This window comes from Sinocyclocheilus grahami, unplaced genomic scaffold (genome assembly GCF_001515645.1).
Source record: "Sinocyclocheilus grahami isolate Dianchi unplaced genomic scaffold, SAMN03320097.WGS_v1.1 scaffold63.1, whole genome shotgun sequence".
In the NCBI taxonomy this organism is placed as follows: domain Eukaryota; kingdom Metazoa; phylum Chordata; class Actinopteri; order Cypriniformes; family Cyprinidae; genus Sinocyclocheilus; species Sinocyclocheilus grahami.
In genome coordinates, this window is record NW_015505242.1 from 356,734 (window position 1) to 380,297 (window position 23,564).

A 23,564-nucleotide genomic window follows, 5' to 3' on the forward strand; every position below is an offset into this window, starting at 1 on the left:
ATTTTTTTTTTTTTTATATATATATACCAGGCACTAAACCAGGTTTTTAGGAACTAAATTCTTAATTACATGTTTTCTCACATTTCTCACATAAGGTCTGATGCTCCGGCCTCTAATCTGTTTCACAGTTCAGTGTCATGAAAATTACTAATTAAACTGTTAGCTTAATCATTGCAAATCTTGTTAATGCTGATAGTGTTCATTAACGCTATGAGTCTCTGTTAAAATCTAACTGATTATCCCATTACCAGGCTTAACATTTTTCACTAGGACACCAGAAACTGCAGCATGGATTTCATTGCATTGTGTGTGTGTGTGTGTGTGTGTGTGATTGCAGTGATTTGTGTGGTCAAGTCTTGTCGTTTCTTTGTGCTCCTCTTGGACAGAATCAGGACATAGGCAAGTATTGTCACTCTGAACAATAGGTTGAATAGAAGAGGCCTGGTACAGCTGGTAGCTCACAGCATGGCACAAGGCAGATAGCCATTGCCTGACTTACCTCGCCTGGAGAACAACACTCAATAATCTCTCCTTTTCATTGGCTACATTAATTGCAACCTCTTATAGTACTTGCCGGCATGAAATCTGCAATACTTTCAGAATATAATATCAATTTCAGAGCATATACAATGCTCCAGAATCGTTTCGTTGCAGTCTAACAATGGCAAGCAATCATGAAAATATGCAGTGACACAATAGTGATATTTTTTCTCCTCAGAACACTATAGTCAATACAACAGCAGTGTGGGCTGTTTATATGTGTGTGAGAGAGTGTGTCCCCTTTAAGGGCAGCTGCATCAACGAGTCTGTCTCTATCACAGAGAGGCAGGCCAACAGTGCAGCCTTCTCGCCTTCCGCACACACACACACATAAGCAAACAAACATGCATTGCACACACACAGAGACTGAGTCAAGAAGGGGGGAAGAGGCCACAAATTCAGAAGCAAAAAGCAGCGCGACAGGATGGGAACTAAGAAGAGACAGGATTTAAAGACAATGGATTTTGAAACTAAATTAATGTTGTAACTGAAAACGGGTATGATGTGTGTACTGCCTTCACATTATGGAGATGTTTTTGATGATAGAAGGCAGTGACGGCGACACTTTTGTCCCTCTTGTCTTTCTGAAGGAGCTCCAGTTTGAACGGCTTACCAGAGAACTTGAAGAAGAGAGACAGATTGTGGCCAATCAGCTGGAGCGATGCAGGTTGGGGGCGGAGTCTCCAGATGCTGTGAGTGACAGGTAAGAGGCAGTTTTAAAAAACACTATGATAAAAACTTGTGTGTTCCGTGAGTGGAATTTATTTTAGAGGTCTGATTTAAAGAAAGAGCTTATTTAAAAATGAACATTCTGAACATTTTCCTTTCCTCAGGTTATATGACTTTTGATTTCCAAATTACGTTTTTTATATATATTGAAAGTAAAAATGTCATGAAAGTAGCCTGTATGACATTTTATACAACGTGCAATAGCTTTGTGTGAAGAACAGACTTAAATCCCATCGCTTTTGCTGTTGCTCTTTAATCTCACTTGTGTTTCTTTACATTTAAATATGGCGCCTTGACCAGGTTTAAAATTTGTGACGTCAAACATCTTGGGTTTTTGCTTGATTTGTCATACAAGTTTGGAGTAAATGATGGCAGAATATATTTATGAGAAGAACATCTGTACTGCTTTCTAGTTATTGCCATGAGGCCCGCTCAGCATGTTTTTCCTCTAAAAACATGTGCATGATTGTAAATATTTGATCACTGTTGCCGATGTGGGTTTTAGCGGTTTTATAGTTGGCAGTGGCAGTACTTGAAAAAAATGAAAATTGTTGTCACTTACTCACCTTACATGTCATTTGACTTATCTTCAGTGGAACACAAAAGCAGATGTTTAAATGTTCAGGGTCACTCAACACTACTGAAGGACAAGGAGGAGGATACCAAGCAAATGTTTATTTTTATGGTGTTTTTTGTCCTTTTTGGAGCTTGACAGTCCAGCAGCATTTTGAATATACGTATATATATATTTTCATTTTCATTTTAGTTAAAGTTTTAGTAATTTTCTTGCATTTGTGTCATTTACATATATATTTATTTCAATATGTCTATATATTTCTTATTAATTTTTATTTCAGTTTTAGTTCGAGTTATTTTAGAACTTCAAGTTAAACTAAAAGAAAATGATAAATGATGCCTTGGCAACTAGCTGATAAAGTATGTTTAATTTTTTATATTTTAGTTAACATTTAGGCCTATTTTATTTTATTTTTAGTTTATGGTTTTAGTTTTCATTTTATTTTTGGTTAACAGTAATAACCCTGCAGTTCAGTTTTGTTGTGTGGAACTGAGCAGCTTGAACATTCTACTAAACATCTCCTTTTGTGTTTTCATATGGGTTTGCAAAGACAGGCAATGTTTTATTTTTTGATGAACTTTTCCATGAATAAAATAACAAAATAAAATGAAAAACAAAAATATACATTATTACATGATTTTCACAATGAGGAGGCTTAATTATTGCACTTTTATATTATTTTAAGCCTTCAAACTAATCTCATATGAGTGTATCCGTGGCAACTACGCATTTCAACCCTTCTCCCTCCACACATAAATGGATCATTCTCACGCCCCTGCCTACACGTTAAACACATTTAACTGTACAGTATATGTAGTCTGTGTACATACTGTACAGAAACACAGCACTCGCTGTTCTGTGTTTCTCATGGTGTGTGTCAGTATGAAGGACAAGTGTGCAGTGAAGCGCAAACTGTTGTCTCTCTTTCCTCACTGAATAATTACTTTTATGGAAAGTGGGTGTTTGTCAATTTACAATAAACACATTCAAGCTTTAGGGTATTGTGAAAGTTTCTCGTTTAATGAATGTCATGGAAAGAGTGCTCTTGATAAATCAGAGATGTTCGCTACAGCCATCACTTCAAAAAGATTTATTTTCAATCTGGTTAAACTGAAGTATAGTTTTTCGCCATCTCTTGCTTTGCCACATTGAACTCTTTGTGTCTGTATGTGTGTATGCACATGTCAGCTGCCCTGTTTGTTCTCCTCATCTGTGAAGGAGTGTCTGTTCTGTTTTTTCAGATGGCTTGTGCTGTTTTGCCGCAGTATACAGGACGTTTTTTCCTTTTGTTTGAAGAAGGTCCATGTGTGCATTCTTGCTACCATGCGTCCTGCAACCCATTACCTTTAACCTTTCTCTATGTGGCATTCCTGCTGTCCCCACTGTGCCCCCTTTCAGCTGTCTCTGTACACTGATGACCGGTGTCCTTTGACCCCTCCTTTGCAGACAGTGTTGCTTTTTGGCAGGCATTAGCAGACACTCGTCTGCTGTTTTAAGACAGTGGTGTCTACATTCTGTCATTTATTCAACCTGAACAAATAAAATACAAATGCATAAGCATTTTAATTTCTTGTCATTAACCGAACAGGATTTTTAAAATTTGTGTCAGTAGACTGTAACAATGTGAATGATGTTCACTGGTAATGGTTTCCTAATGCTGGGCAAATGGAACGGATCTTTTTGCTTTTCATTGACTTATTGGAAGATGAGATTCTACAAAACGGATGCCATTTGTGCTTCTCATAAATGTGTGAAAAATAACTAGAAATAGAAATAGCTAATGCCAACTTTTAGACATGCACAGTACACAGTGATTCACAGACTAACACATCAACAAAACAACAGTAAATTTATTTTAATTCACTATTTATTTATTGCCTTTTGTTATAAGGATGCCTTTTTGGCCAAATGTTGTATGCAGGAAAATAAAAGTTAGTTTATTGTCTTTACTTTTTCTATATACTGTACATATGTAGTTTTAAGTTAAAGAACTAATTGAAAATTTGCTGAAAATGTATTCAATCTCATGCCATCCAAGATGTACTATAGATGAGTTCTTCATCTTTTCAAATCTTGTTAATACTGATAGTGTTCATTAACGCTGTGAATCTGTTAAAATCCAACTGATCGTCCCACGTTTTTTCATCGGAACAGATTTGGAGAAATTTAGCATTACATCACTTGCTCACCAAAGGATCCTTTGCAGTGAATGGGTGCCGTCAGAATGAGAGTTCTGAAACAGCTGAAAAAAGTAATCCACACGACTCTAGTCCATCATTAAAATCTTGTGAAGTGAAAAGCTGACTGTTTGTAATAAATTTATCATTCAGACGTTTTTTAACTTCGAACTGTTGCTTCTGGTAAAAATACGAGTCCTCTATCCATAATGTTGCTTCCTCCAGTGAAAAAGTCGTCTCGTCTGAAACAGGAGAAAAATATGCCCAGATCAAGCACTTTTTACAAGTGAAAAGAGTCCAAAACAGTTCTAAAGGAATCTGTTGTGGATTTTGATGTGAGAAGACAACAGGGGATGGATTTTTTTTGTGGATCATGGACTCATGTCACTGACATTCACATTATGAGGTTTTTATAAGCTGTTTGTACCCTCATTCTGACGGCACCCATTCACTGCAGAGGATCCATTTCTCCAAATCTATTGTGATGAAGATCCAAACTCATCTACATCTTGGATGGCCTAAGGGCTCCAATTTGGCCTAAGGGCTCCAAGAGTTCCAATTTTGGTGCCAATTTAAAAGTCTTACAGATTAAGAAATAAATTGTGATTTGTCAATAGTCATCTGAGTCATGGTGTAGATTCACAAGAGATGAAGACTGTACTCATAATAGTTTTCTATTCAAAGTGTTTTAATTATACATGGCATGGGTCACCCACCTCACTATATTTTGCCATGTTGAAATGATGTGATCCGTGGTGTTTAAGCAAACATCGAAAAGAATCCTCACACTAGTAGTGCAGTGTTGTTTAGTGATGCGAAGACTGAAAATTAGACAATGAACCACACTTATTATAGTGCTTTCCAACGTAGGGAACAGGAGAATCACTAGCTGAAGAATTACTGAATACACCTTTAAAGTTTATATAGTGTTGTATCAATTTATCTTATGTTTCGTTGTGGGGATAGTGAGGGTGATCGTTAAAACGTCCACCTAGTTACCATGATTTTTATAGTAAGCAAGTGATAATTGAAACGTGTATATTTAATATCAGTATAAAATTGTCTCTTTAATAAACATTTTCTAGCTTCATAACCGTGGGCTCAAGTTAATGGTTTAATTAAAGCACAATATGTCAAATTAAATTGTAAAACTGTCAACCGTGTTACTTTTCTGAAGGCATAATTAATTAATTAATGGCATAATATATTACCCCTTAAACATTATTAGTATGTTTTAAAAAGTTACTTTAAAATCAACTTAAACTGAAAAAGGCACTAGTTTCATATAATGCTTCTGACATTAACATTGTTCTCCTCTCATTTAATCTTTTCTCATGTCTTTTCCAGCTCTTCTGAGAAGTCCCTTCTGTGGAGATCTGCAGGTATTTTTGTCTAGTTCTCTTCCTGCTTGTTATTTTTTCTTGTCACCTGTTGTAAATAAGAATAAGCAGAGCTATGACATTTTAGACAGCCCTGCAGTCACATACATACAGCACAGATCACATAGCTTTGATGGTTGAGCTGGCTGATTTTTGTACTCAAGGCTCTCTGAAGCATTTAGAGGACATTTGTGCGTAATTGTGTGTACATTTTTTGCCTGACCTAGCTTTTCTCAGTGTATTATGGTTTAGTTACAGTACCCCAAAGCTGCACTATGTTGACTGTCATTGTACGGTATTATATTGTAATATTTGGTATTTTTAATGTGACATTGATATCACAAGAACTGTGCCAAGAGCTCTTTTACTCTTGACAAACACTGTTGTGGGTTCTGGCCTTTTTCTTTTTTATTCTGCTCTAAAAAAAGACACCAGACACTGTGGTCTTGTGAACTGGTCACCCAACTTAATGAACAATATCCCATTAATTATTCCACTGAACTACAATTGGAATCTCTTTTTCGCCCTCCAAATCCTTACAGAGTGGCTACCCTTTTCTTCAGTTCTAATTCCTATTGTCATCTCTTACTGTGAGAATGACTTTAAAGTATGGAAACACAATAGACCAGATACCTTATTTTTATCTGTGGAAATGACGGAAAGCATTTTACATTATCTGTCAAGGACTTTTATTTTGGGTTGCATTTTGGGTGGCATATTTTAGGTTAATGCTCTCTCTAGGTATGTCAAGGGGATGAAGGTAACTGTATCTTGATCATTTTCTTAAATACTTCAACCCTGCTCACAGTATGTTAACCCTTTGGTCATCAGAATCCTCAGGTGCAGGTGTGTCTAAGCCGTCGGATGGTTGCTCCTCGCCCACATTTGGGGTCAGAGGTCAGGAGTTACTTTACTCTCCTGAATTGGAACAGATCTCCCTGCGTGAAAGTGAGGGTCTGTTCATTCACACTCCATATTGCCTTCTGTCACTTCTATGTGAACAATTAATACTCACACTGATGCTTTTATGCAATATTCCAAGTTGAATACAACTAAAGCTCTATGGGCAGCATCTGTGGCCTGCTGTTGATTACCACAGAAAATAGTGTGTCTTTCAGTTTATACACTATAGTTAAGAAGATTTCTGTTGTTGTTTTTGAAAGATGTCTCTTATTGTCACCAAGGCGTTTATTGGATGAAAAATATACAGTACAAACAGTAATATTGTGAAATTACAATTTTAAAAACACTATGTTTTGAGATATTTTAACATGTTTTACAATTTTGTTTATTACTGTGATGACAAAGCAAAGCTGAATTATCAGGAGCCATTACGCATCTTTAGTGTCACATGATCCATCATAAATCTTTCTAATAGGCTGATTTGTTATTAGAAGAACATTTCTTTCAAAAGAACATTTATTTGAAATACAAATCTTTTGAAACATTATAAATGTCTTTACTATAATTTTTTGACAAATTGAATGCTTCCTTATAACAGTAAAAAGTCTTTATACACCTACATTGGAAACCTAGATGGGATGCACTTGAATTTCATAAGCTAATTAAATTTTGCAATCCTTTTGAAGCAGACTGCTTTTATAGGTGGATGAAAGTCTGGTTATGTTTTTCTGGTGTAATAATTGTTAATGAAGTTTGCTCCATGCAAACAGTACATGTACAGTAGTTATGTCTTTTTATTACTTTGCATTCAGTATAGCAAGCAAATACCAGGTTAATTTTTTGTGATCTACAGGTAGGCTTCGACTTTAAGAGAATTACTGTACACATTAGGTCTTTTACAGTACCAAGATGTAAGTAGATGATACCAGTACCAGTGAAAATGAACAAATCTCATTGAGCATACTCCGTTATTTAAATAATTAAATATTAATATCATCATAAACCAATCAAAATAAAACAATAGCATGTAGCCTTCAGTTAATTTTCAATTAGGTAGACATTACTTTTCAAAAGTTTCAAATAATTGTTCAACTAAACAGTCAGTATCAAAGTACAAATAAATACATTAAAAGCAGTGAATGTTGTCTTTTTTTCTTGCAAATATTACAGCTGGATAAAATTTTAAAGGAGCATTATAGCATACTCCGTTATTTAAATAATTAAATATTAATATCATCATAAACCAATCAAAATAAAACAATAGCATGTAGCCTTCAGTTAATTTTCAATTAGGTAGACATTACTTTTCAAAAGTTTCAAATAATTGTTCAACTAAACAGTCAGTATCAAAGTACAAATAAATACATTAAAAGCAGTGAATGTTGTCTTTTTCTTGCAAATATTACAGCTGGATAAAATTTTAAAGGAGCATTAAGTAGCTTGGTACTCATTTTCAAATGTTAACATATTAAGAAATAAATATTGTTTTTGTGACGCGTCATTTGAGTGGTGTACACTCACTGTACTCATAATAACTCTCTATAAAAAATGTTTTAATTATACATGGTGCGGGTCATCCCCTCAGTGTATTTCGCCATGTTGAAATGACATAACCCGAAAATCTTCACGCTCATTGGCTGCCGGCACTGTAGATACGCTGATAGCGTAGTGTTGTTTGGTGACGCAAAAGCGAAAGTTAGACAGTGGAACACAGGAGAATCGGTACCTGTACGACCAAAGAAGCAGAAAAGGTATGAAGCCAGGAGACAGAAAGACCAGCAAAGACATAAACGAGCGTTAACGTCAGTACAGCGTACACAGGTTAATAGACCTGTTTTTGGACAGGTAAGGGAATTAATTATTGTGTAGACCACTTTTTAATTAATTTACATTCAACTCTGAGATGATCGTACTGAACAACGTCGATAGATGGCAGTGCAGTTTGTAAAAACATTGCGCTATCTACTTAAAATACGCAAACATCAGCGATGTTAAAGGGGTCATATGATGTTGCTAAAATGAACATTATTTTGTGTACTTGGTGTAATGAAATATGTTTATGCGGTTTACGGTTCAAAAAACACATTATTTTCCACATACTGTACATACATACACATACTGTTTCTCCTCTAAGCCCCGCCTTTCTGAAACGAGTCGATTTTTACAAAGCTCATCGGTCTGAAAAGTGAGGTGTGCTCTGATTGGCCAGCTATCCAGTGTGTTGTGATTGGCCGAATACCTCAAGCGTGTGACGGAAATATTATGACCCTTACCATATTGTGATGCCGTGTCCCGGAGCGACGAGACAAAAACATTAAAACCCATTATAAACGAGGCATTTGTTGCATCCAGTGGGGACAATTATGGATTATAAATGACTTACACTGTCTTTTTACGCGTTGCATTGCATCGCGCCGCATAAACATAAAACCATGTCTGCATTTGGGATCGGAGAAATGACAAACAACAAGCGCTACTCTACACTGCTCAAAACTCGCTTTTGAATCGTCAGGGGCGAATTCTTTAAATATGAAAACGTACTTACAGGCTGTGAGTCAGAACAACCGGAATTGTAGTCTACTCTACATATTCTATGAATATTTGGGTGGCGTTATGCAAATCTTCCCACATCGTGACGTAGACATGTGGGGGCGTGTTTAAACGAGGCGTTTTAGGAGGGCGTGGATGAGTCTTAACTTTTATAAAGAATATTTCTTGGGGTTTGAGACTTTGCAACTTTAGGGATCTTATCTATTCACCAACAGCTTGTAAGACTCCAAAGAGAAAGGAAAACTTGAAATCGCATCATGTGACCCCTTTAAAGGAGTAACGTTAGTTCACTTCCAGAACAAAAATGTACAGATAATATACTCACCCCCTTGTCATCCAAGATGTTCATGTCTTTCTTCAGTCGTAAAGAAATTATGTTTTTGAGCAAAACATTGCAGGATTTCTCTCCATATAATAGACTTCTATGGTGCCCGTGAGTTTGAACTTCCAAAATGCAGTTTTGATGCAGCTTCAAAGTGCTCTAAACGATCCCAGCCGAGGAAGAAGTGTCTTATCTGTCATGATTCACAGGGAGCGTGCAGCGAGGAAACGAGGAGACATAGGATGAACTCGAAACAAACAGACTTTAATAAATAAACGGGCATACAAATCAGGCAGGATGACAACGAGGAGACCAGAAGACATTTAATTCCGGACGCTAGACACTAGGAAACACTGGGTTTAAGTAAAGGAGCTAATCAAGGAATTAACAGGGAGATTAAATGGGACACAGCTGAAACTAAATCAATTTAAATGGGAACAGGAACAGGAAAACCAAATAAGGGCATAAAAATAACATGGAGCACATGGGGGGAGGAAAACACACACAAAACCCGAAACAGAGTCTGACATTACTCCCCCCTCCCGGAAGGCGCGTCCTCGGGCCACACAACATCCAACTCCCATCTCATTTTCTCCTCCAACTTCTAAATCTTCCTACAGCGTCGTTTTTTTTTGTTTGTTTTTTTGTAAAGGCAATTAACAGGGAGATTAAATGGGACACAGCTGAAACTAAATCAATTTAAATGGGAACAGGAACAGGAAAACCAAATAAGGGCATAAAAATAACATGGAGCACATGGGGGGAGGAAAACACACACAAAACCCGAAACAGAGTCTGACATTACTCCCCCCTCCCGGAAGGCGCGTCCTCGGGCCACACAACATCCAAGGGGGCACACAACATCCAACTCCCATCTCATTTTCTCCTCCAACTTCTAAATCTTCCTACAGCGTCGTTTTTTTTTGTTTGTTTTTTTGTAAAGGCCATTTGATCTTCTTTGCATGTTCACTTTGTAAACACTGGGTCGGTACTTCTGCAGCGATGTAGGATGATTTTGAAGTTGGAAGGGAAAATGAGATGGGAGTTTTTAGACCTACCCTAACTGTCTTGGACCGGAAAAAACAGAGTTCACATAGAGCTAGACAAGACGAGCGTTTTGAGGTTAAAAAGTATATAAATTTAAAAAAATTTTTAGAAAATAACCGATCATTTCGCTAGATAAGACCCTTCTTCCTTGGCTGGGATCTTTTATAGCCCTTTGAAGCTGCATTTAAACTGCATTTTGGAAGTTCAAACTCACAGGCACCATAGAAGTCCATTATATGGAGAGAAATCCTGAAATGTTTTCCTCAAAAAACATAATTTCTTTTCGACTGAAGAAAGAAAGACATGAACATCTTGGATGACAAGGGGATGAGTACATTATCTGTAAATTTTTGTTCTGGAAGTGAACTACTCCTTTAACGCTAACTAAAGAACATCTCCTTTTGTCCTCTGTATACATTAACATGAGACATTAAATTACTTTTTACATAATGCAGCTGGACATGAACGATCAATTGCACCATTACCGATATTGCAGTAAAAGTGGTATCAAAACCAGTTTTTGTTAATTGTCGACTTAGTACGAAAGTATATGTTTCTCATTCATTTTTAAAAGTGAAAGACGGGTCATCATTAATCAACAACAGGCCACAGTTTCTATTGATAGAGCTTAGGTTGTATTTAACCTTGCAATCCATAGTTCAAATAGAATTATTTGACCATTTCTGAACAGAAAATATGTTGTCTATCTCAGTGTTTTTCTGGTGTGCCTGTTTCTTGCTGTTTCCTTTGCTCAGGGTCTGCGCCAAACTCACGCAGCTCTACTCAAATTAATTCGTATTCAGATAGTGGCTATCAGGAGGTGAGTGGTTACTATAGTAACACAGTGACACCCAGACGATCGGAAGGGAGGTCCCAGTCGACAAGCTCCGCCCCCAGCGGAAGCCCCACCCTCGTCATGATTTCTAGGGCTGAAGGACAGGCCTCAGCACAGGTATAAACACACACAAATACACACAGAGACAAATTGATTAATAAAATTTTCCATAGGTTATTTAGCTTTTCTGAATATCATTAGATGTAAATTATAAATATGCAGTTTTATCAGCGATGCATTTTTATCTTTTCTGACCTGAGAAGTCGAGATGGACTTTTAAAAAAAACACTAAACAAACTGTAAATCGTTGCATTTTCAAATACATTGCATGCATGGATTGCTTCCGGCAGCACTGCAAGAGCTAGCGGCGCCATCTATCAGCTGTGTGCTGGAAACCCTTTGCATCTCAGACTATGCTAGTAAATGAGAGTTTGCTAGAATATGAAACGGTGTTCCTCTCCATCTAGTGCGATTAATAAATAGCAAAGGCTGTGATTTAATTATAGAAATATGTAGTCTGACGCGCTGCATATTTCAGAGTAAAGCACGGTGCTGTGTTTGTCTATACGTGAGTATCCGGTGTTTGTTTTTTTTTCGCAGTAAATGCTGCTCCAAACGAACTCCATCTCTGCAAGAGCTGTGAGTTTGGGTCGCTTATAACATGCATTTGAAAACCCAGCATGTGCCCAAATTAGTCATGAGAATCGTTTTTTTAGAAGCTATAAGGACTTCCTGTTTTCCGCTCTGGAAAACACTGTTGGTTTCACGTTTGAAAGCAAAAGTCGAGATGCATAAATATTTGTATTTGAATTTTAGTGTGGTTTTCTGAAATGTATTATTGGTAACTAATTTATTATTGTTATTTCTAAATATTCAATTTATTTAGTGTATTATAGTACGTGTTTTATAGTGAATTAAGCATATTGTTAATTATAGTAAACCTATCTTTTTATTAAAAACTTCTTACTAATGAGTTCCTGAAGGTTTAAATACCTGCTCCATAAAGGTGGATCATATCATAATTGCTTTTTCCCCCTGTGTGAACCTTCCTCAAGATTTAATTTTGTGCTTAATTTTGAGGCTAAATGTGGAAGTGTTCGTGCATAGAGCCCATAGAAGGGTGGTTTAGGTTTTCCTTCTTTTTTTCCTTAGCTGATCTCAATCCTGATTTATCATTCATCTTACAGTATTTTTAAAAGTAAAGTTTGAAGTTATAACTGTATTATCACAGTGTAGTTTGCATGTATGATGGCTAAAGTGTTTGTTTGTATATAATCTGTTTCTCAGGTGGGCAGCAGTGGCCGAGTCATGAGGCGTGTCAGTTCTGTTCCCTCTCGTGCCCCATCCCCACTCTACACCCCGTCCCCACCTGCGTCTCGCCAGCCTCTGCGTACTTCTCTCGGAAGCCCCTATGGCTCACCTATAGTTTCAGAGCCCCGTCCTCTACCTAGTATATTTCCTGGCACCAGCTTGCCTCCTGCCTCCAGCCACGCCCCCGACCTAGTACACTCCAGCTACTTGGGACGGCATGGAAATGGGACATTGTCAGAGTCTGAGTCACCAACACTCCTGCGGGCCGGTATGACCGCTCAGCCTCAGCAGTACGGGACCCTGGGGAAGCACGATTCACACGCATATGACAGCACTCACTCTTCTTTTGGGTCACGGGCCTATGACATCTTTGAGAGGATGGTACTTTCAAGACCGGATAGCCTTACAGGTGGGTTACACAATACACACACAAACTGTCCTGTTTTACAGGTGTTATTGTTAAGGATAGGAGTATTTCCAAATTACACTATTTTTGAAAGGTTTGGGGTCAGTAAGATTAAATTTTTTGTTAAAATTAATATCTTTATTCAGCAAAGATGCATTTAATTGATAAGACGTGACCGTAAAGACATTTATAATGTTACAATAGATTTTGAAAATTCTTTTCAACTTTCTGTTCATCAAACTTTGTGGTTTCCACTAAAATGTTAAGCAGCACAATCTTTTACAACTATGATAATAATAAAAAAAAAGTTTCTTGAGTACCAAATCAGCATGTTAGAATGATTTCTTAAGGATCATGTGACACTGAAGACTGGAGTAATGGCTGATGATAATTCAGTTTTGCCATCACAGGCATGAATTACATTGCACACTACTGCTGTTCATACTGTATTTTTAGTTAAATAAGTGCATAAGATGTGACAATAAGATATTTCCTCCGAAAACATAAAAAACCGTATTAATCCCTAACTTGACTTGAAGCAATCAACAATTTTCGGATTCATAAAACTTTATTCCATGAAGTTTAAATCCATAAAACGATTATCTCTTTTATCCTGACCAAGTCAGAACTCTATCAAACACAATTCCTGCACCACACTTGAAAAGTTACGGATTTAAGGACACAGATTTGAATATGTGTGAAACATTCTTAGCGTTGTATATGCACTACATTATACAAGGATTAGTAATGCTGTCACTTATCAGTGTGTTTGGTTCGGATTATAAAATCTTCTCTGGTTTAAGAAGGTATTTCTTTCCTGAAAATCCTCTCATGAGGTGAATCTTCAAAACTTGGAAAAAAATGAATAAAGAATTCATTAAGCATTTCACAGTTTAGTCTCTGACATAGTGTATACTGTCTGTTAAAATATCAATTACAAGAGCCACAGGAAGAAAACTTCACATATCTCTGGATGTAAACGCAGGGAGACTGACACAAATTGGTTCTCATAAAAGTGCAAAAAAGGATCCTAGTAATTGCTCCTACACGAATGATCATAACCCTCTGATTACGAGATGCCGTGTGCGCGATGTAAACGCAGGGAGACTGACACAAATTGGTTCTCATAAAAGTACAAAAAAGGATCCTAGTAATTGCTCCTACACGAATGATCATAACCCTCTGATTACGAGATGCCGTGTGCGCATGAGTTTGTGAATTGAAAGTGCTAAGGTTGAGGTGAATCTTCAAAACTTGGAAAAAAATGAATAAAGAATTCATTAAGCATTTCACAGTTTAGTCTCTGACATAGTGTATACTGTCTGTTAAAATATCAATTACAAGAGCCACAGGAAGAAAACTTCACATATCTCTGGATGTAAACGCAGGGAGACTGACACAAATTGGTTCTCATAAAAGTACAAAAAAGGATCCTAGTAATTGCTCCTACACGAATGATCATAACCCTCTGATTACGAGATGCCGTGTGCGCATATGAGTTTGTGAATTGAAAGTGCTAAGGTGAATTAATATAGGGCTTGTATAGTACATTGTTTCAAAATCATATTACAGTCTCAATTCCATCTGCAATAAACATCCAGATGAAACCGGAGCTGCATGGATATTGACTGTGTAAATGTGTGTGTGTGCTCACATATCTTTATGCTTGTGTGCTCTAGTGTTTTGTAGGATTACTCCTATGATGATCTCACATTCTGGCTCTGTGGGAGACTTTCTCAGATGTGCCCCACTGCCCCATTTATGCCGTATTTCTCTGTAGATCATGCATGATGTAAAACCTTTAAAACTATGATTTTAACTCCAGGCCCTTCAAAAAGAACTATTGCTGAATTTAGAGATGTATGAAGTGATTAGAAATTTATGAAAGACAAACTCACTGAATTCTGCATGGCTGTTCCAAACCAGCGAGCTGTGCAGCTTTGTTCGGTTCACAGTTTGCTTTATTATATTGCCAGTGTCTGATTGACACGTGAGAAAAGTTCTTTGAGAACCCAATTGAGGCATTTCTATGCTAATGTTACACTGACTCAACATTCAGTCATAGTATAAAGGCAGAGATAAAGGCAAAATATTTGCTTGAACTGAAGTGCAATGGCAATACCATGGTATAACTAAGCACTATAGTATTTGACAATGGTAATCATTCCATACCATATTGTTAACACTGTACCATGGTTTTGAGATTCTGATTCTCAAGCTCTAGATTTTTATTTAATTTGATTCTGGTTCATTTTGGTTCATTGTCTGTATTACAAATGAAATCTCTCTGCAAGTGCTGTGAATTCTACAGCGTAAAAGTCTTTCAGACTGGTTGATTTTTGAAATTCATGGAAAGAACTTGCTTAAAGGGTTAGTTCACCCAAAAATGAAAATTACCCCATTATTTACTTACCCTCAAGCCATCCTAGATGTATATGACTTTCTTCTTTCAGACGAATACAATCGGAGTTATATTAAAAACATCCTGGCTCTTCCAAGCTTTATAATGGGAGTGGATGGTAGCCCAAAATTTGAAGTCCAAAAAATGTAACCAATTGATTATAAAAGAAGTCCACACGGGTCTGGGGGGTTAATAAAGGCCTCCCGAAGCGAAGCGATTCGTTTGTGTAATAAAAATATCCATATTTACAACTTTATAAACCTTAATCTCCAGCTTCCACTAACTGTCATACGCACGTTCACGAGAGAGTGTCGTCCAGCGGATGACGTAGGCATAGTGTAAACTCCGGTGAGAATATGCTAGTCTCGCGAGAAACAAGTTTTATTTACAGCAAAGGAAAACCAGTGTCCTCTTGGCTTATATTGAAATCCTCTGACATTTTTCTTTACAAATCCTCGTTTTGTACTACTAATTCATGACCGGTGTTTTGTTTTGCTCTCTCCTCTGCGCTTCCACGTTCGTCACTTCCGCCTTCGTCACCGGATTTGCCTACGTACTACGTCATCCGCTGGACGCCATTCTTGTGAATGCGTGTATGACAGTTAACGGAAGCTAGAGATTAAGGTTTATAAAGTTGCAAATATGGATATTTTTCTTACACAAACGCATCGCATCACTTCAGAAGGCCTTTATTAACCCCTCGGAGCCGTGTGGACTTCTTTTATACTGGATTGGTTCGATTTTTTGGACTTCAAACTTTGGGCTACCATCCACTCCTATTATAAAGCTTGGAAGAGCCAGGATGTTTTTTAATATAACTCCGATTGTATTCGTCTGAAAGAAGAATGTCATATACACCTAAGATGGCTTGAAGGTGAGTATATTATTGGGGTAGCTTTCATTTTTGAGTGAACTATCCCTTTAATAGAGTCATTCGTCTGAGGAATCAGGCTATACTGAATGCTTTTGATTCACTAAAAAGAATCTGATTTTAAACTGGTTGCATTGTTTTTGCATGCAGCCCTTAAATATCTTTCTAGTCATTATTTCATAATAGAAAATGTCCTTTTCTTGCTTCACATCAGTACAACTGCAAACTCACATTCACACTCAGTTTTTCCCGTCGTGCTGAAGAATCAGATTCTCCAGAACAAAAATTGATATACAAATACATTTTCATGCAGGAAATGAAAAAGGTAGTAAAGGTTTTGGGGATTTTAATAAGCGCTATCAAGATCATTCAGGATGAGTATCACATTAATCGAAAAAATCTATATTTTTTCCGCTAGCCCTACCGAATTATAAATTTTTTGCCAGCAAAGCTAACATTGTAGTATGGTTATCAGCTGATGCAATTATCTCACAATGGCCATATATTGCCTAATTAATCAAACTGGTCAGTATATCTGCCTGTCAATACTTACTGGAATTTCTGATGATAGTCAGATGATAGTTTGAAGGCAGAGATCAAAGTTTGTCTGCTTAGGTTGTGATCCAGGTTTCAGATTAGGTTGTGGTCAGATGTCTTCTATTGAAAGTTCTGGTTGTGAATGTCAGTCTCACAAGGTTGCGTGGTTATACATACCCTACAGCTCTTAAAACTATTATACACTAATGAGCATACTGTACAATGTCAGTACAAGCATTCACAGGGTTTGTCAGTAGATTTAGTAATTACGCTCCAAGAGTTGGGAAATTGGGTATGCAATTATGGGTAGGCGTTCATGAGCAAATCTATTGTATCCTGTTTTTGCCATGAAATCATGTGTGGGAGAAAGGCTGAAACCTCTGGCTAATTCATCTAAATCGCACAATCAATTGTATGCGTATCTCTGATTGATGTCAGGCAAAGTGACATTCACGTCACTAACAGCAACACAACATAGTGCCTTCTTTCAGTATAAAAACTTTTTATCTCACGCGCTTTACTGCTGCTGAATACGCCTCGTACTTGTTCAAGGTCATTATTTCTCACAGATACAGCTGAAGGTGGGGAAGTCCAGTGGAGTGGTTAATTACAGCAGATTGTTTTTATAAAATACAACTTACATCTCCACTTGAAGACTCGAGAGCTTTATTTGCCTAGTGAAGCACAACGAAAGTCTTCGTTATGTAGTTGTACAGCTGCTAGACTGGTTTTGCTGATGAATTTCACTAGCTAGACCGACACCTAATTAGCACAAATGAGCCTGGATAGAAATTCATGCTGGTCTATGCCGATCCTTTCAGTAGAGTAAACTTGTTTTGATAAATATTGTATAGATTAGATACACCAATCAAAAGAGATTGGTCAGTGGGTTATTGATGTAGGATACTGGTCAAAAGTTTGGAATAATTAAGATTTTTTAAATGTTTTTGATAAGTCTCCTATGCTATTGTTTTGTCTATTATTATTATTAAGTGTTTTAGGGTTAGGTTAAGTGTATTCTCAATACAGCTACATTTATTTGATTCAAAATAGTAAAAACAGTAATATTATGAAATATTATTGCAATTTAAAAGAACTGTTTTCTGTTATGTATTTAAAAATGTAACTAATTTCTGTGATGTCAAAGCTGAATTTTTAGCAGTCATTACTCCAGTCTTCAGTGTCACATGATCCTTCAGAAATCATTCTAATATGCTGATTTGGTGCTCAAGCAACATTTATTATTATTATCAATGTTGAAAACAGTTATGCTGCTTAATATTTTTGTTGAATCTGTGATACACTACCATTCAGAAGTTTGGGTTAAGTAAGATTTAGGTTTATTTGTTTAAAAATAATAATAATAAAATAATACTTTTATCCAGCATAGACGTATTAATTTAACAGTAACAGTAAAGACATATATAATGTTACAAAAGATTTTGATTTCAAATAAATGCTGTCCTTTTGAACTTTCCATTCATCAAAGAATCCTGAAAGAAAATGTATTGCATTTTCCACAAAATTATTAAGCAGCAAAACATTGATAATAATAAGGACAATTAATAAATAATTGAGCACCAATTATATTAGATGAAGACTGGAGTAATGGCTACTAAAAATTCAGCTTTGCTATCACAGGAATAAATGGCATTTAAAAATATATTAAAATAAAAAAACTGTTATTTTAAATTTAAATAATATGTCACAATATTACTGTTTTTATTGTATTTTCATTTTAAAAAATGCAGCCTTGGTGAGCATAAGAGACTTCTTTCGAGAACATGAAAACTGTTAATAATTTTGATCACTAGTGAATAAACTCTGAATGAAATTTACTGATTGTGAATCAGGGATATCATTCATTAAAACTAAAACAATAAGAAATGTTTTCATTACTTGAACTATAATAAACATGAACTGAAATAAAAAATAAAAAGACTTGTTTTAGTTCAGCTGTTTGCCAAGTTTATGTACTAAAATAACTAAAACTAAATAAAAGCTATGTAGACATATGTAAAAAATAAATAAATAAAAATGCCCAAAACACACAATAAATGTACTAAAATAACACTGTTGTGAATCTCTGATCTTCATCTAGGCTTGCAAACCTCTTATAGTCAGAACAGCCAGTTAGGCCAAGACGCCCGCTCCCCTGACTGCCACGTCACGCCAATCTATGAAGACAGAACCTTCCAGAACCCTCTGTACCAGAGCCCCACGAATGGCTCCCAGAGCGCTATCTCCAGAAACAATACAGGTATGTGATGAATGTCCTTCATGCACCACTGCTATCTTTGCAAACTCAGTAAATGAGTTCTGACATTTTCACAGTGTTCATCTTAACTATGTCTGTATTGCTCACTCTGTCACTCAGGGTTTGGTACTTTACAAAGGACCAGTAGTCAGTGTAGCACTCTGAGGTACCAGCGAGGGTTATTCTCAGTGGGCTCCATGGCAACGCACTCTGACAACTTTCGCCCCGCCCATTACCACCAAACCGACTCGAACTACACCAGACATGCAGCTGCCGTCGACAACGCCGTCACACGCTCGCCTTCCATAGACAGTGTTCACAAAGATCCCAGGTGAAAAGCTGAACCCAGTGATTCCAGAAACATTGCAGAAAGCTTCAAAAATAATTTAGGGCCAGCTTTGAAGTCACTGACATTTAAAACATAAAGACTTTACTTGTAAATGAAACCCAGCATGTGTCTTCCCATTTTGCCGCATTATTCAAACCTATTTGATTTGTTGAGCTTCCACTACTTCTGTGCATATGTTGCTTTGTAAAATATTTCTGGGCATGTTTATTTTGCAGACAGAGCAAGAGCTTGTCAGAAAATGTAAACCAGATTGCCTGAGTGCTCATTCACATTTGCAGTGCATATTTTAATGATAATAAAGCTGGACAGATTTTTTTTAATGCGTCTAGTTATTTGTCCTCCTGATGCTAACATGTAAACACAAGTAATTATGTATACTTTATTCAAATCTGCAAATATTTATTTGTCAAATGTGGACATTTTTCATATTTGTATGTGTGTTTGACATCTGTTTTATCTGTGTCTGTGGGGGGTGTTAGGGAGTTTGCCTGGAGAGACCCCGAGCTGCCAGAGGTGATCCGAATGCTGCAGCATCATTTCCCTTCTGTCCAGGCCAATGCTGCAGCATACATACAGCACCTGTGCTATGGAGACAACCGCATAAAGGCAGAGGTATGGTTACACACACACACACACACACACACACACACACACACATGCATGCTGTACTAATAGGTACTTCCTATTTATGTCTTCTGTTCTTCTCAAATACAGTTGACTTATTGTAGTTTAAGCCTAACCATTAAGAGAAAAAAAAAGCAATATTTAAATGCTTTATGCACATTTGATTGGACAAAATTCTTTGACATAAATCTGTGTAGTGCAGGATGAGGTAGAGTTGGGGTACTCGGACTCGTACTCGGACTCGAGTCCGGTCTCGAGTACAATTTTTTAAAGAACTCGGACTTGTCATGGACTCGGATGCATTTTTACTCGGACTTGACTCTGAAAATATGTCTGAGTCCAACCGAGTCCAGGGACAGTTGACGGAAATGTCACTGACTCAATGCATTATCACAAAAGTGATATTCAGTATTTGCATGTGTTTTTAAGTCTTGTCCATTGTCCAGCACTTGAAAGCCGATGGGTTTCTGTGCTCACACACCGAAAGCGCGCTCACAGAACACGCCTCTCAGTCAGTGTGCGAATGCCGAGTTCTCTTCCACTTAAGTTCTGTTATTGCTACACACTTACACGAAAAGTTATGTCAAAATGCCTGTCTTGGAGACTATTCATGTAAATGCACTCGGTTTTGTCTTAAGTGAACTTGAACAGTTGGGAGAAATACGGATGTGTCAAAATATTTGATCTGTGCGTCAGATCTTAAAGCAACAGCGTAAACCTGCAGCCGCCGACTGTGTCATAAATGTTAATCAAACAAAAGAAAAGGAGAAAATCACTCACTGCTCTTGACTGAATCACTTATTAACTTTAATAAGAATCATCAATATTTAATGTATAAAGTGAAGATTATTTTTACATTTATTACGTCATGAAATGTCTGTAGTAGGCTATTTCTGTAGAAGCCTTTACAACTGAAAAACTTTAAAAAACGAAATATCTATTTAATTTGTATTTTTGAGTAATATATTTATTTATCATTTAGCTTGTAAGTAATACTTGGGAGTGTTTACTTGCCTTCAGTAAGCTTGAGAATGTTTTATTCCATTAGTTTATTATTTTTTGCTTTTGTATTAGTGGCAGTTTCTAGCTTCAAAGAAAAATAATTTTTCTAACATCTGCGGCAATAGTTTTTATGTGTTCAAAATTACCTTGGGTGTGCATTATTTTCTAATAATTCAACGGCCCATCATCAATTATTCCTTACATAATGTAATTTATTGTAATTAATGTAACTATAAATGCATGCAGAAATAAAACAGGTGTGAGTTGCCTGTGAGTATATGTAGGGCTTTTATACACAGTGTGTGCCATTGTACAGACTAGGTTCATTTTCATCCAAGAAGAAATTCAAAATACCCTGTCTAAGGGGTCTGTGTACTTTGGCGTCCATTCATTTTTAGTTTTTTTTAACCCAGAAATTAAAATGCAGTTTCTTCTTTAATGGTTCAAACACTGATAAATAGAATAAGCAGACACAAACAAATTTTGATTATTCAAAATTCATATTTCATTAAAAATCGTAAAAATGATATAAAGCTTGTTTTTATTGAGATAAAAGGTGCCCACCCTTGAATTTATACATTTACTTTAACGATTAATAAAGTCAAGTCCCACCCTTTAATTTTTCACATTCTAAAACCTGTTTCACTCTGAAATGAGAAATACGGATGTGTCAAAATATTTGATCTGTGCGTCAGATCTTAAAGCAACAGCGTAAACCTGCAGCCGCCGACTGTGTCATAAATGTTAATCAAACAAAAGAAAAGGAGAAAATCACTCACTGCTCTTGACTGAATCACTTATTAACTTTAATAAGAATCATCAATATTTAATGTATAAAGTGAAGATTATTTTTACATTTATTACGTCATGAAATGTCTGTAGTAGGCTATTTCTGTAGAAGCCTTTACAACTGAAAAACTTTAAAAAACGAAATATCTATTTAATTTGTATTTTTGAGTAATATATTTATTTATCATTTAGCTTGTAAGTAATACTTGGGAGTGTTTACTTGCCTTCAGTAAGCTTGAGAATGTTTTATTCCATTAGTTTATTATTTTTTGCTTTTGTATTAGTGGCAGTTTCTAGCTTCAAAGAAAAATAATTTTTCTAACATCTGCGGCAATAGTTTTTATGTGTTCAAAATTACCTTGGGTGTGCATTATTTTCTAATAATTCAACGGCCCATCATCAATTATTCCTTACATAATGTAATTTATTGTAATTAATGTAACTATAAATGCATGCAGAAATAAAACAGGTGTGAGTTGCCTGTGAGTATATGTAGGGCTTTTATACACAGTGTGTGCCATTGTACAGACTAGGTTCATTTTCATCCAAGAAGAAATTCAAAATACCCTGTCTAAGGGGTCTGTGTACTTTGGCGTCCATTCATTTTTAGTTTTTTTTAACCCAGAAATTAAAATGCAGTTTCTTCTTTAATGGTTCAAACACTGATAAATAGAATAAGCAGACACAAACAAATTTTGATTATTCAAAATTCATATTTCATTAAAAATCGTAAAAATGATATAAAGCTTGTTTTTATTGAGATAAAAGGTGCCCACCCTTGAATTTATACATTTACTTTAACGATTAATAAAGTCAAGTCCCACCCTTTAATTTTTCACATTCTAAAACCTGTTTCACTCTGAAATATGTCACAATACCTAAATCAATTCAGCCATAACTTCTGTTACATGACTTTAAGTTTGCTAAGCAAAGCAGAACACTAATTATTAATCAAAAATCTAAATGGCAAGATGTAATAGAGGTTTGTTTTTGTTACATTTAAATAAATATTTCGTTTTTCTAGTTGTAAAGGTTAAAACAATGTTAAGATACTAATAAATAATAGAGTTTGGTTGGACTCAGACTTGGCTGTTTGGTTCTCGGACTTGAGTCCGACTCGGCCGATTTTGGACTCGGACTTGTCTCGGACTCGATTGGTTAAAGACTCGGACTCAACTTGGACTCGACTTAGGTGGACTCGAACCCAACACTAGGAAGAGGCATCAAAATTTATAATAACTGTACATTTTAAACTACTGTTCAAACACTACATTTGGGGTCTGAAAATGTAATACTTTGCATTTAAGGCAAGGACACTTTAATTCATAAGTAACAGTAAATTCACAAGTAACATAAGTAAAAATGATCAGTGACTGACAATAAGATGATGCAATTTTTTTTGTTTTTTTTTCAAATAAGTGCTGTCCCACAGCTGTTTTCAACATTTATAATTATACAGAATGTTTCATGAACTAAAGAGCATGTGACACTTAAGACTGGAGTAATGGCTGCTGAAAATTCAGCTTTGCCATCACTGGAATAAATTATATTTTAAAATATATTAAAATAGAAAACATTTTTGTTATTAAAAAATATTTAACATTATATAATATATAACATTTTTATAATATATACAATTTTTTACTGTATTTTGTATCAAATAAATGCAGCCTTTGTGAACGTAAGAGACTTCTTTCAAAAACATTAAAAAATCTTACCAACCCCAAACCTTTAATCTAAAACCTTTCTGATATTTAATATGTCTAAATATATATATTTTAAATGATTGTAACTCTGTAGTTGATTTTTATAATCAAAGTAGTATTTCTCTGACACAGAAACAATGGGGATCTTAATTAGCATTAAACTTGAACGGATAAATGTAGGTTTCAAAAAGCTAATGCAACATGCTAATTCTGCAGTTTGAAATCATAAATGAACAACAGTGTTTAATAAAT

At 36.0% G+C, this 23,564-nt stretch overlaps 1 protein-coding gene across 1 annotated transcript in view; it reads left to right on the forward strand.

Annotated features, from left to right (window-relative positions):
* The window catches only part of LOC107584815 (plakophilin-4-like), a 40,036-nt gene that overhangs the window by 6,011 nt on the left and 10,461 nt on the right, over positions 1-23,564 (forward strand). Inside the window, exons 3-10 of the mRNA XM_016271583.1 lie at positions 1,131-1,243; positions 5,371-5,405; positions 6,234-6,350; positions 10,980-11,176; positions 12,347-12,779; positions 18,687-18,845; positions 18,963-19,173; positions 19,671-19,803. Coding sequence (XP_016127069.1) covers positions 1,131-1,243; positions 5,371-5,405; positions 6,234-6,350; positions 10,980-11,176; positions 12,347-12,779; positions 18,687-18,845; positions 18,963-19,173; positions 19,671-19,803 — 1,398 coding nt within the window. The remainder of the gene's footprint in view (positions 1-1,130; positions 1,244-5,370; positions 5,406-6,233; positions 6,351-10,979; positions 11,177-12,346; positions 12,780-18,686; positions 18,846-18,962; positions 19,174-19,670; positions 19,804-23,564) is intronic.